General features: G+C 36.1%; 1 protein-coding gene across 13 annotated transcripts in view; it reads right to left on the minus strand.

The window, feature by feature from the left end:
- Positions 1-17403, minus strand: part of LOC127845715 (piezo-type mechanosensitive ion channel component 1-like) — a 255188-nt gene that overhangs the window by 210819 nt on the left and 26966 nt on the right. For all 13 annotated transcript variants that reach the window (XR_008033338.1, XR_008033339.1, XR_008033334.1 and 10 more), the window contains exon 5: positions 5592-5634. Coding sequence is in view for 6 of the 13 variants with exons in the window: in XM_052376809.1 (XP_052232769.1) it covers positions 5592-5634 (43 nt within the window). In the remaining 7 variants the exon portion in view is untranslated. The remainder of the gene's footprint in view (positions 1-5591; positions 5635-17403) is intronic.

Raw genomic sequence — 17403 nt, forward strand, 5'->3', positions numbered from 1 at the left:
TCAGGACCAGTTTATTGCCATCAGCCGACTAGTATCAGACTATGACCCCAAGCAGCGAAGATTAGCGGGGTTGTGTATTGTTCATGCGCGAATAACCCCGGGGAATAACCCTGTGTCCATATCAATCAATAATTTCACTGGCTTATACCTAGCACACAAATTGGTCCGTAATGTGTACTCGTCCACGATAAAATCGCAGACAGTTACTTCGGAGATGAAAACCCCGATGTTATCCTCGTGGAAATTGTGCATTTCATGCATGATACAGTAAACTTTCATATAAACAAAGAAGAAAGTTGGATATTCTGCAATAATTGTGGGTGGACCTTATACACTGAAAGCACGCGCTGTTACTAAACAAAACATGCCGATACATTTTTTTCAACCAGCGTAATTATCCAGCTATAAATAAATGAAAATCATGTTAGAATCAAAATAATTTGTGTACTTTATTGTTTGTTGTTGCATAACCCACAACCAGAAGTTTAGATGAGTGGTTTCAAATCACTCGTGTAATTTAATCCCTCTAGCATCTTAACTATCGGCTGTGGATTATTCGAAAAAACAAACTATTACGTACACGAATTATTTCTTATTTGCTTTTGTTATTGTCAGCTGCAAACCTACGCACATACATTTGTTTGGTTCAGTGCATGTTTGTAAGCTATTATCGAGTCGACAACGATTTAAAACATCGGTATAGACTTACACAGATTAATAATATTGACTACAATAACAACATTGAAATAGCAAATGATAAACCAATTGAGAAATCTTGTATGTTCCATTTAAAAAAAATGCCTTAGGGATTTTAACTTTACATTTATTATACCACCTTCATGAATGGCAAAATCAATGGTATATATTTTAAAGTAATTTGTCATGATTTCGGATGTAAATTTTCGGATAATTTTTTCCCATTCAAATCCAGACCGATTGATGTTGCAGGAAAATATGATCCCTGATAGCCACACATGTTTGTTTTCTTGATGTCAAGTAGTAACATATGTTTTTGGCAGGGATCATATTTTCCGGCAACATCAATCAGTCTGGATTTAACTGGGGAAAATGTGTCCGAAAATTCATATCCGAAATCATGACAAATTATGTTAAAATATATACAATTGATTTTGCCATTCATGAAGGTGGTATAATAAAAGTACAAGTTAAATTTCCTTAGGCATTTTTTTAAACGGTAAATACGAGTTTTCTCAATTGGTTTTATCATTTGATATGTTGTTTCGTGCACGGACTCTAGATGAGTCAATATACGCTCCGTGTTTCGTGTGCTGTTTTATCTGACTTTTTTTCTTCGTTGTCAATATTATTAATCTGTGTGATTTGATACCACACATCTAAACTTCCGGCCGTGGTTATTCAACAACAAACAATAAAGTACACGAATTATTTCGATTCTAACACGATTTTTACTAAAGCTTTATACAATGTATATTATTTTTCTTGTGTATTTGTTTTGTTATCCCCACGCTTTTTGAAAAAAAGGTGGGGATATTGTGGTTATCTCCGCCGTCCGTCCGTCCGTCCGTCCGTCTGTCTGTCCGTCCGTCCTGGCCACTATCTCCTCCTATACTAAAAGCACTAGAACCTTGAAACTTACACACATGGTAGCTATGAGCATATGTGCGACCCTGCACTATTTGGAATTTTGATCTGACCCCTGGGTCAAAATTTATAGCGGTTGGGGTGGGGCCGCGTCAGAAATTATCACTCATTTTTTTAGGTTATTTTACATTTACTTCTTATTTCTACACCGATTTACTTCAAATTGATACTGGACCTCTCTTATGACAATACGGTCAATCTCAACCATGCATGGCCCCATTCCCAACCCTGGGGCGCCCCGCCCACATAGGCCACACCCACCAAAAATTTCCATTTACTATAATTTTTTCATTTCTACACGGATTCACTTCAAATTGATACTGAACTTTTGTTATGACATTAGGGTCAATCTCAACTATGCATGGCCCCAATCCCAACCCTGGGGCGCCCGCCCACATAGGCCACACCCACCAAAAAATTCCATTTACTATAAAAAAAATTTAGGTTATTTTACATTAACTTCTTCATTTCTACACTGATTCACTTCAAATTGATACTGAACCTCTCTTATGACAAAACGGTCAAACTCAACTATGCATGGCCCCGTTGCCAACCCTGGGGCGCCACGCCCACATAGACCACACCCGCCCAAAATTGCCTTTTACTATAATTTCTTCATTAATACACTGATTCACTTCAAATTGATACTGAACCTCTCTTATGACAATACGGTCAATCTCAACTATGCATGGCCCCATTACCAACCCTGGGGCACCCCGCCCACATAGGCCACACCCTCCCAAAATTGCCTTTTACTATAACTTCTTTATTTTTACACCCATTCACTTCTAATTGATACTGAACTTCTCTTATGACAATACAGTCAATCTCAACTATGCATGGCCCCATGATCAACCCTGGGGCGCCCTTGGGTCAAACATGCGGCGTGGGGATACGCGTCGGCCTCTGCTGCGCCATTTCTAGTTTTGTTTGCTTTGTAAAATCACAATGTATCAATCTTTTATTTTATCAAACTTTAATTATTGCCCACTCACCTGGCACTTTACAAATGAAACAAATACAAAGAAAATGGAAAAAAATCAAGAAAGAGCACTAAGATTCATTAACAATGATTTTACTTCAGATTATGATGCTCTTCTCACAAGGTCTGGTCTTCCATCCCTTAAAATAAGGCGCTTAAGAATAATTTCACAAGAATTTTTTAAAATGTATAATAAGGATGGACCCTCTTATTTACATGATTTTGTTGAAATTAAAGAACATTCTTATAATTTGAGATATTCATATACAGTAAGGTTGCCTAAACCAAGAACAACCAGGTATGGTATAAACTCTTTCAGATACACAGCTGCAAAACTCTGGAATAATTTACCAAATCACTTTAGGCAAATTTCATCCTTCAACTCCTTTAAATCCATGCTTGGGTACTGGAATGGATCAGTTAGCTCTTGTCCATCTTGCATAAATAACTAAATATATTTTAAATATTAAAATTTGCAGCCTGCGACACTGAAAGGGTTTAAAACAAATACCGTAATTACTCTATGTTTTCGGACACTTAAAAATAATTAATTTTGTTCGTGTCCGAAAACTTAGATACAAAAAATATTCACAAAATACAGGTGTCCAAAAACTAAGAGTCGAAAATTGAAGTGTCCAAAAATAGCGTCAATTGTATCAACGAATAACGGTAATAGCACGCGCTTGTAAAATACCATGCCGTATAGTATAAATTAGTTATATATGTTATATTTTAATATTATTATATTTTTAATAATTTTAAATGCTTAATTTATTTGACTGAAAGTTACTACAAGGTTGTACTTTGACCAACGAGTTCAAAGATGAGCAAGTGATGTACCGATAATCGCTAGTATGAACCTGTAATTAACACGATAAAAAAGCAATATATGAATTCTTTGTTGTTCATTTCCGATAGTTGTTGTATAATACCTTCCATCACACTTTGAAGCGTTTAGTATTTGTCACAGTTATTTTACTGAGAAGGTGTAGTACCATTGCGGTTGATAATTGAACTGTTAATTGGCACTACCCCTGGTTATTGTCACAGCGCTTATGCTATCGGGCGAAACAATTGTTTAATACCGGTTTACAAGGTAATTTACACAATAACACAAATGTAATGGTCCGTTGCCCTCAGGCATGCACCTGCCATGTTTTATGATGTTAATCTGGTCGTAAAACCCCATGATCGAAGTGTCATTAGATATCGAAAACAGGACCGACATTTGGTAAAATAGCGCTGGTAAATATACTGTCCGAAAACTTAGAGAAATTAATTATGGTCGAAAACTCGTGTGTCCGAAAATTAAGAGTCACGAAAAATAATTGTTTTTGCTAAAAAAAGGGTTGTCCGAAACTTAGAGTGTCCGAAAACATAGAGTAATTACGGTATGTCCCTGTTTTTCTGCTATTGTCTCCCAATATGTATGTTTCCCTGCATGATCCCAACCCTTTGCCTTAGTTTTGTAAACTTAAGTGCTTTATATTTCCCTGCTTTGCTTCCTTATGTCTACCCTTATGTTTTCCTTTTTATGTGTGTGTTTTACATATTTGTTACATGCAAGCAATGTAAAATTAATCAGGTTCCCTATTTTTATAAAGTCTCTTAATGTTTAATTGTGCCGTATTATATATAATTTGTATATATTATATTTTAAAAAGTCATAGAGTTCTTAAAGTATACAACATCTTGTAAGCTGTGATTGTTCTTAATGATATTATATAGCTTTTGAATTTTTATGTTCTATGTTATTTTTAGCTGCTATCTTATGTTTTTAGCTTGCTTAATATATGTTCCTATATGTACTGGTGTGTTTTTTTATGATATGTTCAACGTGTTTTATGTTCCTTGGTTTTCCTTTGTACTGCTTTTCATTTTAATGTTTGTCCTTTCATGATTGCATGCCTTGTACACTATTTATTTGTTCATTACTAAGCCTTGTAGTTCTAAATTTGTCTGATATTTTAAGTACATGTAAACGCTAGTTTTTTTTGTTTTTGTTTTTTTTTGTTTTTTAAGAAATACATGTATTAAGTTACCTCTAGTCTTTTAAAGCAATATTTTACTCAAACTCATATTCTCTGTTGTTTCTCAACTACAGGATATTTATAACTATGTGTTCATTGAATGTACTATATATCATGTTGTTATCATGTAATGTTATGTATAAGTCGGCTTTAAAAGCTCTTCAGAGCTTGTGTTTATCATGTTTAAAACCCCGACTTTATAAATAAATATTACTTGACTTGACTTGACTTGATTTGTGGGAAGTTCCGCCCATAAAATAACTTTCGGCTGTTCTGTCGATCAGATCCGCGACTTTCATTCATTTATTGCCGGATTATTATGCTGGTGGAAAATGTATCGGCATGTTTTGTTTTGTTACAGCGCGTGCTTTCAGTGTATAAGGTCCGCCCACAATTATTGCAGAATATCCGATTTTCTTCCTTGTTTATATGAAAGTTTACTGTTTCATGCATAAAATGCACAATTTCCACGAGGATAACATCAAGATTCCCATCTCCGAAGTAACTGTCAACGATTTTATCCTGGACGAGTACACATTACGGACCGATTAATTAGTGTGCTAGGTATAAGCCATTGAAATAATCGATTGATATTGAAACGGGTTATTCACGCATGACTAATACACAACCGCGCGAATCTTCGCTGCTTGGGGTCATACTAGTCGGATGACATGCAATAAACTGGTCCTGACCGGTTTAGAGACTGCAGCGAATGGTATATCACACCTAATCGAGATAAGAATGTAAATATATTAGGGGGTGTTAGCATGTCCACTGTGTAAGCGATTTCATGACATGGGAATTTTAGCAAACAGAATAGGACTGACTGTTTGGGATTTTCAATCAGTCTTTCATGACCCCAATCGGTCTAGCACCGACAAAAATATAATCCCTGGTTTTTGGGTTTTCTAGGTCAAACTAGTTGTTATGATGACTGTTATTAAGTAAGACCTTACCTTTCCAGGCCAATCTGTCTGACCAACTGTTCATATGTAGAACCTGAAATACAGAACACATATGAATCTGATTAAATATTACTAATTAATTTCAGTTTAAACCTATTTTCTTTAGCTTCACTGCATCAAAAGATGCATGCTTTCTAAAACGCTTACATCTTTCAGTGCTGGAACCAAATTTTGAAGGCCTTTGCAAACAGTTTCGATCCAGATCCAGACTCATCAGAATCCAAACTGTTTGCTACAGTACAGCCAAAGCGGAACAAACGTATTCCGCGGCGGCAAGGCGAAACAAGTCGATGCCGCGTCAGTCCTTGAAGCCGCGTCAGTATGCGGCGGCAAGTCGCATTTCGCTGCGAAACTTCGCATCTGTCCGCCAAGGCATGCCGCGATTAGCGACATGATGCCGAGTCGATGCGCATCATGAAATTAAAAATATTTTTTTAAATTATTAGTTACATGTAGTTAACACATTTTGAAAGAACAATTATAATAATAATTAAAATCATAATAAATTTATTGTGCGCGGATTGTATTAGCATATACATGTAAGCATACTTAATGTGTCTGGCCAATTAAGTTTGTTTCCCGCCCGTAGTGTATGTATTTCACACATAAACAAGGTCACGTAATTATGTTTTTGCACATACAAGTGGTCAAGGCTCCAGCATATGGTGGATTTATAAATTAATTGCATGTTGATTCTGCTATTATATTTTAGCTGAGAAAATTAGCAGTTTGAAGCAACATCAATAATCAAGACGGTGACGACGTATTTGTTGTTTTGTTAATTATCAGCTTATTATAACTATTGTTTGAATATGCGTATATAAACACGTTTTATTTTGTTCATATTATACAGTTAATATCGCTACTAATTACCCGATAATCCCGTATATTCCAGTTTTAAAGCAAACGCTGGTAAATATTTACGATACACAAACATTCTCGATATTTCCTTCAGTATCAAATACATTTTGGCATTTGTTACTATTTATAGAGATGATGATATAACGTCTAATCGGGGCGTTTTTTTCCACTGAACATGCGATTTACGCCTGACGTGATGTTCATGTATTTATACAACACAAAATACACCCAAACTTTCCAAACGAAATTCTACATGTCTGCATAATTTTCGCACGCTTTTTATGAAAAAAATGATATTTTAGCACTGTTTATTTGACGCTAGAATTTGCCAAAGGACGCGTTAGCATTAAAATTCGGAAGTGTGTTTCGGATTACAAATTTAATAATGATAATCGAACGAAACATAAACATTTGCGCGTAATTAATTCTACGCTACACATACATGTATGTACATGTAGGTGGATATCTTTTCACTCAATCCGCCGCGTACGTATGCGGCGGATTTACTCCGCGAAAGTACGCGAAGCTAATACAGACTCGGCGTCTTTGCGCGGATCGATGCCGAGTGAACACAGGATTCTCCCGCGGAGGACTAATAATCTGGCCGTGGCGTAGCCGCGGATTATGTTTGTGCCGCTTTGGCTGTACAGTATTCTGATAGTATTCATTGGAAGACAATCGAAGAAAATGCTAATTTTAGAAATTCAGCAGACAACATTTTAGCAGATGACAAATTTCCCAGCATGCAAAGGGTTAAGTCCGTTTCCTGGGAAGATCCATTGCTTGGTCAGTTTGTGTCTTTGGGGGAGATCTAAAGAACGCTCGTACAGCGCAGCTTGAAACTGTGACCACCTGGTCTGTAAGCGGACACCATAACCACTACCCCACAGCGATCTTGAATTAACTTTAATTAAATGTTCATTGATGCAATTACCAAACAAGAGCAATACATATATATATAGCACTCCTATGTAGCTATATATAAAACAATTACATGTATGCAGCCAGTCCACAACCACCCTTTTATAGTATTTAAGTTTATATAATAAAAGGTGACATCAAACCATAATCCTTTTATATCATTCTTTTTTGTATATCATTCTAATCTCCACCGAGCCTTTTTTCATTCACTGCTATGACAACTATTTCCCAGATGTAAAAAGTCTAGACATTTTTTAAGACCTTAAACTGCACTGTTGGAAAATAGGAAAATAGGTGCACTATCATTTAAAGGGACTGAAAACCGCGATTTACTAAAAAAGAAAAGTTCTAAATTACCGTATTTGTTTACAATTATTAGTTCATATTGATTAAAATAACACGACTGGTATATTACATTACTTGAAAAAAGTTGTTAAATTTTCATATTTTCAGTATATTTGGTAATAAATTTTACTTGGTACAGGTACATTTGTACCAGGTAACTACCAGTTAACTATAAGTAACGCAAGTAGATTGGTCATCGTCGTCACTTGGTAAACCTAGGAATGCAAATTGTGCATGCGTAGTGAATTGTTTATATTTTATATATAAACTGATCAATCTACTTGCGTTATTTATAGTGTGTAAATTGTTATGTCACCTTTTTTGCGATGTACAGTGTACTTTCGATTTCACATCGCGAAATTGTATTACCGAATATGCTGAAAATATGAACTTTTTTCAACTAATGTATTATACCAGTCGTGATATTTGAATCAATACATGTATAAACTAATAATTGTAAAAAAAATATGGTATTTTAGAACTTTTCTTTTTTCGTCAATCACGGTTTACGGTCCCTTTAAACTCAAGTACAAATCCAAACATCTGGGCAAACGATGCTTACTTAATATAGAGAGCCTATTATTTATTGTATAGGTTACAAATAGATAATGAGTATTAATGAACATCCCAACACATTGACTCACTATTATTGATTTCTCATAGATGTGTTTGGTATATCCACATCATGCAAAACCAATATCAGCTGCCTGTAGACAGACGAGTTGATGGATGGATGCCTGCTAAACAGCTCGCCTAAGGACCGATTTGTTACACAGGAACTCTCATAATGTTAATCAACATGCAATCATCACAGACATGAGCCAATATTGACAAGTTCCATCGTGAGAATTACATCCAGCCAAACCTATCACTTTAATTCAATATACCGTATTATTCCCTGATAAACACACCAACACGATCATATTCCTTTTGATGGCTAATGCATATTATATTTGCTAAAATAATATTATCTTAAACAAGGGCTGTTTGTAAAACATGCATGCCCCCCATATGGGCTGTCCGTTGTAGTGGCAGCCATTGTGTGAATACGTTTGTCACTGTGACCTTGACCTTTGACCTAGTGACCTAAAAATCAATAGGGGTCATCTGCGAGTCATGAGCAATGTACCTATGAAGTGTCATGATCCTAGGCAAAAGCGTTCTTGAGTTATCATCGAGAAACAATTTAACTGTTTCCGGTCACCGTGACCTTGACCTTTGACCTAGTGACCTGAAAATCAATATGGGTCATCTGCGAGTCATGATCAATGTACCTATGAAGTTTCATGATCCTAGGTGTAAGCGTTCTTGAGTTATCATCTGGAAACCATTTAACTATTTCGGTCACCGTGACCTTGACCTTTGACCTTGTGACCTCAAAATCAATAGGGGTCATCTGCGAGTCATGATCAATCTACCCATGAAGTTTCATGATCCTAGGCCCAAGCGTTCTTGAGTTATCATCCGAAAACCATTACACTATTTCGGGTCACCGTGACCTTGACCTTTGACCTAGTGACCTCAAAATCAATAGGGATCATCTGCGAGTCATGATCAATCTACCTATGAAATTTCATGATTCTAGGAGTATGCATTCTTGAGTTATCATCCGAAAATCACTTTCCTATTTCGGGTCACCTTGACCTTTGACCTAGTGACCTCAAAATCAATAGGGGTCATCTGCGAGTCATGATCAATGTACCTATGAAGTTTCTTGATCCTAGGTGTAAGCGTTCTTGAGTTATCATCCGGAAACCATTAAACTATTTTGGGTCTCCGTGACCTTGACCTTTGACCTAGTGACCTCAAAATCAATAGAGGTCATCTGCGAGTCATGATCTATCTAATGATGAAGTTTCATGATCCTAGGCGTATGCATTCTTGAGTTATCATCCGGAAACCATTTTACTATTTCGGGTCACCGTGACCTTGACCTTTGACCTAGTGACCTCAAAATCAATAGGGCTCATTTGCGAGTCATGATCAATGTACCAATGAAGTTTCATGATCCTAGGCCCAAGCGTTCTTGAGTTATCATCTGGAAACCGCCTGGTGGACGGACCGACAGACCGACCGACAGAACGACATGTGCAAAGCAATATACCCCCTCTTCTTCGAAGGGGGGCATAAAAAGTAGTCATGAAATGATTCCCATACATTAAGGTCTTCATTAATGCTTACTAAAATATTATTTTAAATAATTCTTAAAAATTGGTCCTTGACATTTTTTGGCTGGAAAAACATTAGTAGAAGATAAATTGTTAATAAATGAAATGTACATGGTGTACCACTAGCAAACTATTGGAAACAGTATCTGAGGTTTAAGAGTCGTATTACACCTTTTTCATACAACTTTCTGTTTTTTCTTCCAATATTTCTTAAGATGTTGCATAAACTTACACTGTACTGAAAACGTTCCTTAAGTTTTTTAAACTGTTTATAAAAGTTGAAACAATTTACAAACTGTCAATAAAACTTGAAAGATTGTCAAACAAGAGCACCGCATAACGGGTGCGCTGCTCGGATACCGGTGCAGTTTTGAACAAGAAACCATCGGAGACAGTTGATGCTTCCCAAAGTTTTTTTGTTTTTTTTTCACAATATTGCACTTTATATTCAGATAAAAGGAAACGTCTTGAGGGGCATAACTTCGGACAAAATAATATGATGGATGGTTTAGCAACTTAAAAATTTCAAAGGGCCATAGCTTTTTAAATAAATCATCTAACCAGAACCCACAAATAACATGCGCATCTCCTCAAGGTAGTTAAGCTTCCCATAAAGCTTCATTGAATTCCAGTCAGTAGTTGGGGAGAAATAGCCCGGACAAGAATTGCACTATACATGTATGTACAGTTTATAGAAATTTCAAAGGACCATAACTCTGTGAAAAATCATCCGACCATAACCGGCTGATAATATGCACATTTCCTGTCTGTAGTGAAGTTTCCCATAAAGTGTCATTGAATTCCCGTAATAAGTTGCTGAGAAATAGCTCGGACAAGAATTGCACTTTATGTACAATGGAAAATTTCAAAGGGCCATAACTCTGTGAAAAATCATCCGACCATAACCGGCTGATAATATGCACATCTCCTCTTGGTAGTGAAGCTTCCCATAAAGTTTCATTGATTTCCAGTCATTAGTTGCTGAGAAATAGCCCAGACAAGAATTTCACTAGATGTACAGTTAATGGAAAATTTCAAAGGGCCATAACTCTGTGAAAAATCATCCGACCAAAACTGGCTGATAATATGCACATCACTTTTTGGTAGTGAAGCTTCCCATAAAGTTTTATTGAATTCTGGTCATTAGTTGCTGAGAAAAGCCCGGACAAGAATTGCACTATATGTACAGTTAATGGAAAATTTCAAAGGGCCATAACTCTGTGAAAAATCATCTGACCAGAACCAGCTGATAATATGCACATCTCCTCTTGGTAGTGAAGCATCCCATTAAGTTTAATTGAATTCCAGTCATTAATCGCTCAGAAATAGCCCAGACAAAAATTGTGCACGGACGGGCACACGGACGGACACACGCACGGACAGACGAAGCGGCGACTATATGCTCCCCCCCAAAAAAAAAAATTAGGGGAGCATAATAAATGAAAGCTTGTCAGAATTTTTCTCTTTTTTATTTTTTTACAGGTCACTGTGACCTTGACCTTTGACCTAGTGACCTCAAAATGGGTGTGGCGTGTAGAACTCATCAAGGTGCATCTACATATGAAGTTTCAAAATTGTAGGTGGAAGCACTTTGATTTTAGAGCCAATGTTAAGGTTTAAGTACGACGCTGACGTCAGACGGGGGACAGCGGACGACACGACGAGCTGGCTATGACAATACCTCGGGTTTTCTCTGAAAACACTGAGCTAAAAATGTGTTCTTTTATCAATCTATGGACAGGTTCCTAGTTAAAAACAAGAGAGCCTGAAAGGTCAAAAGCCGCTCACCTGAGATACAAAGGATGTGACCTGTTCTGTGCAGCCCAAGATATCATTAGCACAAATGTTCTGACCAAGTTTCACTAAGAGTGAACAATAAATGTAACTTTTGAGAGCTAACAAGGTTTTTCTATAGCCATATAAGGAAAAATGCCCTACCCCCGAGTGGCCATGTTTTCAACCATCTGAAACAATTTTCAATTTTGTCCAAGATATCATTGGGACAAATATATCCTGACCAAGTTTCATGAAATCGGACTATAAATGTTGCCTCTCGAGTATTTTACAACAGCCTTATATAGCAATATAAGGAAAAATGCTTCGTCCATGGCAGCCATATTTTTCAAGCAACCGGAACCATTTTCAAAGATATTATTGGGACAAATTTCTTTCCAAGATTCATGATGATTGAACACTAAATGTGGCCTCTAGAATGTTAACAAGGTTTTACTATAGCCATATAAGAAAAATTGCCCCACCCCTTGCGACCATGGAACCATTTGTGAACTTGTCCAAGATATAATTGGGACAAATCTTCTGACCAAATTTCATGAAGATCTGACAATGAATGTAGCCTTTAGAGTGTTAACAAGGCAAATGTTGACGCTGCAAGGCGGATGACAGACAACGGAAAAAAGGCGATTGCAAAGCTCACCATGAGCACATTGTTCTCAGGTGAGCTGATAATGCTGTTATATCCATAAAAATAACATGTGTTTTTGATTTTTTTTTTGTTTTCTTTTACTGCTACAAGCATTGATGGTAAATCATTGATGCAAATGTTAACCAAATATGTTTTACCTCCACATACACAGTAGCTGGAAATGAATGCTACCTGCTAAACATAACAGCAACAAAATAGAAAAAAATCTCTCTATCTCTAACCCCAATCTCTAACACAATATGCAGAAGTAACCTTGAAGTTACAACTTAATTAGTTTCCCCTGGGATACCACTTACAATATTGCATAGACTCTACTCTAGTAATTCTAGTTATGAACTACAGCAGTAATTGATGTTACCACCGTTGCTGTTTTTATAACCACGTTTAAACTAGCAACAGCGGGTTACAATTTTCTGTATCTGAGTATAAAGAATAAAGAAACACAAAATGGACAAAATTGATGAACAGACCTGACACATTATGATAGCTCATGATAAAACTGATGTAATTTGTTTTTAATTAAATTTCCTGATGAGATTATAGTGGATCATGAATGTACATGTAAAATTAAAACAGTGAACGTAACAGGTGTGGTATTTTATTTAAAAGCAACAATTTATGCAAAGAGATATTCAGGATACAAAAAAAACAAGACTATTGACAAGCAATATATGTCCCCTACCGGCTCCACCATTGTCAGATTTTTTTATTTATTTTTTATCCCCACGCTTTTTGAAAAAAAGGTGGGGATATTGTGGTTATCTCCGCCGTCCGTCCGTCCGTCCGTCTGTCTGTCTGTCCGTCCGTCCTGGCCACTATCTCCTCCTATACTAAAAGCACTAGAACCTTGAAACTTACACACATGGTAGCTATGAGCATATGTGCGACCCTGCACTATTTGGAATTTTGATCTGACCCCTGGGTCAAAAGTTATAGCGGTTGGGGTGGGGCCACGTCAGAAATTATCACTCATTTTTTTCGGTTATTTTACATTTACTTCTTTATTTCTACACCGATTCACTTCAAATTGATACTGGACCTCTCTTATGACAATACGGTCAATCTCAACCATGCATGGCCCCATTCCCAACCCTGGGGCGCCCCGCCCACATAGGCCACACCCACCAAAAATTTCCATTTACTATAATTTTTTCATTTCTACACGGATTCACTTCAAATTGATACTGAACTTTTGTTATGACATTAGGGTCAATCTCAACTATGCATGGCCCCAATCCCAACCCTGGGGCGCCCGCCCACATAGGCCACACCCACCAAAAAATTCCATTTACTATAATTTTTTCATTTCTACACGGATTCACTTCAAATTGATCCTGAACTTCTCTTATGACATTAGGGTCAATCTCAACTATGCATGGCCCCATAACCAACCCTGGGGCCCCGCCCACATAGACCACACCCACCCAAAATTGCCTTTACTATAATTTCTTCATTTCTACACCGATTCACTTCAAATTGATATTGAACTTCTCTTATGACAATACGGTCAATCTCAACTATGCATGGCCCCATTACCAACCCTGGGGCCCCGCCCACATAGACCACACCCATCCAAAATTGCCTTTTACTATAATTTCTTCTTTTCTACACTGATTCACTTCAAATTGATACTGAACTTCTCTTATGACAATACGGTCAATCTCAGCTATGCATGGCCCCATTACCAACCCTGGGGCACACCTAGGTCAAACATTCGGCGTGGGGATACGCGTCGGCCTCTGCCGCGCCATTTCTAGTTATTTGTTGCCTTAGCAACCAGAATTTTTTTTCATAGGAACAAAATGAAATGACGTGCATAATGTCCATATTGCCATTTATCCATGTGTCAAGATTCATGAAATAATATGAAGAACTTTTAAAGTTATCGCAGTATTCAGAAAACCACCATTTTCAGCAGTATTTCTAGTCTATTTGTTGCCATAGAAACAAGAATTTTTGACATAGGAACAAAATGAAATGACGTGCATAATGTCTATATTGCCATCTATCGATGTTTTTTAAGTTTCATGAAAAAATATTTAGAACTTTTAAAATTATCGCAGGATCCAGAAAAGTGTGACAGACAGACAGACACACAGAGCGAAAACCATAAGTCCCCTCCAGTGAAACCGGTAGGGGACAAAAAACTAGGATTAATAACTGTCTTCACATTAAAAATTTATTATATATAGAACATACCGTAAGCATTGTTTACATATACATTTGTTGTTTGTCTTTTACATTTTTTTTTAAACTATATTTTTACTAATACCCAGATGTATTAACTTGGATCTATCTTTGTATTGTGTTATATTATAATTGTGTTATGTATATTTTCCGCAAAACATAGTTACAGTACAGTATGATGTTGAAGGCACTGCCTGACTTAACCCTTACAATGCGGGAACCGAATATTTAAGGCCTTTGCAAACAGTTTGGATCCAGATGAGACACCACAGAGCGTGGTGTCTCATCTGAGGATCCAAACTGTTTGCTATTCTGATAGTATTCTTTAAAAAAAAATCGAAGAAAATGCTAATTTTATCAATTCAGCAGACGACATTTTAGCAGACGACAAATTTCCCAGCATGCAAAGGGTTAATGTTTACTACTGATGAAGGCTATTGCTAAAACATGTACACGTATTTAAGAAATTAAAAATAACAAGTTATGTGTTTACTAGAAAGATAAAGTGCCAAAACTAACAATATTTGCTGTAGTTTAGGGGCATTTTTGACCTGATCAGCATAACTAACCCACACAATCATGTAATAACTGAAGCAGAAAGTGTCGACACCCTCCTTGAGAATGCAATCGGCAGTATAATGTACAGATTCAGCCAAATGTACATCGCTAAACTCCATACCGTGCAGTCAGGAATGCATATAGGTGAATATTATGAGCGAGATTTGAAGTTTTTAACCACTTGTCTAGGTGTCTATTGATGTTAATTATTTTCTATATTTTCAAAAACAAGAAAAAACTCCATGACACCATGTTTTCAATGTTTGAATTATTAATTTCATTAAAATAATTGTAAAGTCCAATGCTTAGGTCTTAATGTAAGTTACAAATGAATGTATCTACATACAGCCAATGTCAGCTAAAAACCTCCAACAAAACTCAGGTTATTGAGCAGAAACAGTGTTTCTATTTCTTAAATCTACTATGCCAAATAAGTTGTGTGGCTTTAACCAATTTTTCTTATTTTGGGAATGGGTCCCCCTACCAGACCCAAATTTGAACAAACAAAAACACTGTTTCAGGCAGAGAGACGGGTGATACACCCCAAACACCATTTCTTAATTATTTGTGGAAAATATTTTTAAATCGCATGATGAATGACAAAGCTACAGTCCAGACAAGCTGTTATATTGCAAACTAGCACCTCTGACCTCTATGTGTGACCTTGACCTTTATGGTATGGAGAAGAGCATTACATAGGACATGTTATGTAGTGATAGTTCATAATTTATTTGTGTGAAGTTAATATAAAATCCATCAATATATGATGAAGATATGGCTGAGAGCTCTGAAACTTGCACAGACAGACAGATGGACAGACAGACAGATGGACAGTGTTATTGCCATATTCTGGTCTCTTTGAAAGGGGCTTCACAATACTCATTTTTACATGGACAGAAATTAATAACAGTGCTTATTGATTACCAGCCCATATTTATAATCTACATTAATTAAATAGATAAGAAAGGTTAAGAAATGCTTACCAAATAAATTATTCTGCATTTAGAACATGATAACAAAACATACTGCTTTTTTTATTTAGAATACAAGATGTTTAAGATCATGACAGTGTACCATATTTGAATTGTTTATTGATATGAAGACTAAAAAACATATACATCATACCATGTATATTTCTGTTAAAATATATAGAGTGTCAATATAATAAATTTCAAGCTTCTTTGTTATAACTGAAGTGTTGATGACTATCAAACAGGATACTTGTATTAAAAAGCAATTACATCAAAAATGATAAACTAGATCAAATTACCCTTATCAGAGGGGGTAATCATGTGATTATCAAGATGGAAACGTCCATGCAGAGGCAGCTTTTTTTCGCCGTTTCATACCTTTTATTTATTGAATTAAGTTTTTTAATTCCCCTCACTTTTCAGCCATATTAGCAAGAAAGTTACTGGCATTTATTTCATAGTAATATTCGCTCTATATATCGACTTTACTCGCTGTAAAATTTCTAAGCAGGATGATCTAATTAGGGCTCCACTAAGAAAATAACCGGAGAGTAAAGTCAAGATATAAAGCGAATTCAAATACGATTACGAAATAATGCAATCACCTTTTTACTGATATGGCTGGAAAGTGAGCATCATTTAACAAGTAAACAAATTTAATGAAGGGTATAAATCGCGTAAAATTACTGCCTCGGCATGGGCATCGCCATCTTGACTATCATGTGATTACCCCCTCTGCTAATGCACATCAAATGATAATCTGCTCTAAGACATAATAGAGAATACTTTTATATCTACTTAATCTGCAGAGTAAGTTTGGTAACAATACTTATGATATTTTTGGCAAGTATTTAATTTCAAAAAGCTTAAAAATTGAAAAATCATGTGTGCCTTTAAAAAAAATATATCACTTTTTAAAACCTGAATAATTTTTGTGTCAAAGGGATTTTTTTTTTTTAAACAAATCTTCATAAAAATTAATAAAAAGCTATCAACTGTAACAATTCTGGACAAATCAATAAGATGAATGTCTTCCTAAAAGCTTACAATGTGTAAAAAGCCTTAAACCACTCCTTGCAGATCAATGTTTGTACTGCAAAGCCATTATGAAGCCAGATACAAGCTTTATCCCGTAGCATGAAATAATTTGTCTCACAACAGGTTTTTAATTGTATCTTTATCAAAAATATATGATCAAGCATTTACAGAATTTACTATAAAATAACTTTACAGACATTTGGATTTCCAAAAAGGACAAGGTAAGACTTGCTACAGCAGCCAAAGTTATTAACGTAAAATATTGATGACTGCCGATGCTTTAATTCTTGTATCATTACTTTTAATATAAC

This window comes from Dreissena polymorpha, chromosome 9, assembly GCF_020536995.1.
Source record: "Dreissena polymorpha isolate Duluth1 chromosome 9, UMN_Dpol_1.0, whole genome shotgun sequence".
NCBI classification, from domain to species: domain Eukaryota; kingdom Metazoa; phylum Mollusca; class Bivalvia; order Myida; family Dreissenidae; genus Dreissena; species Dreissena polymorpha.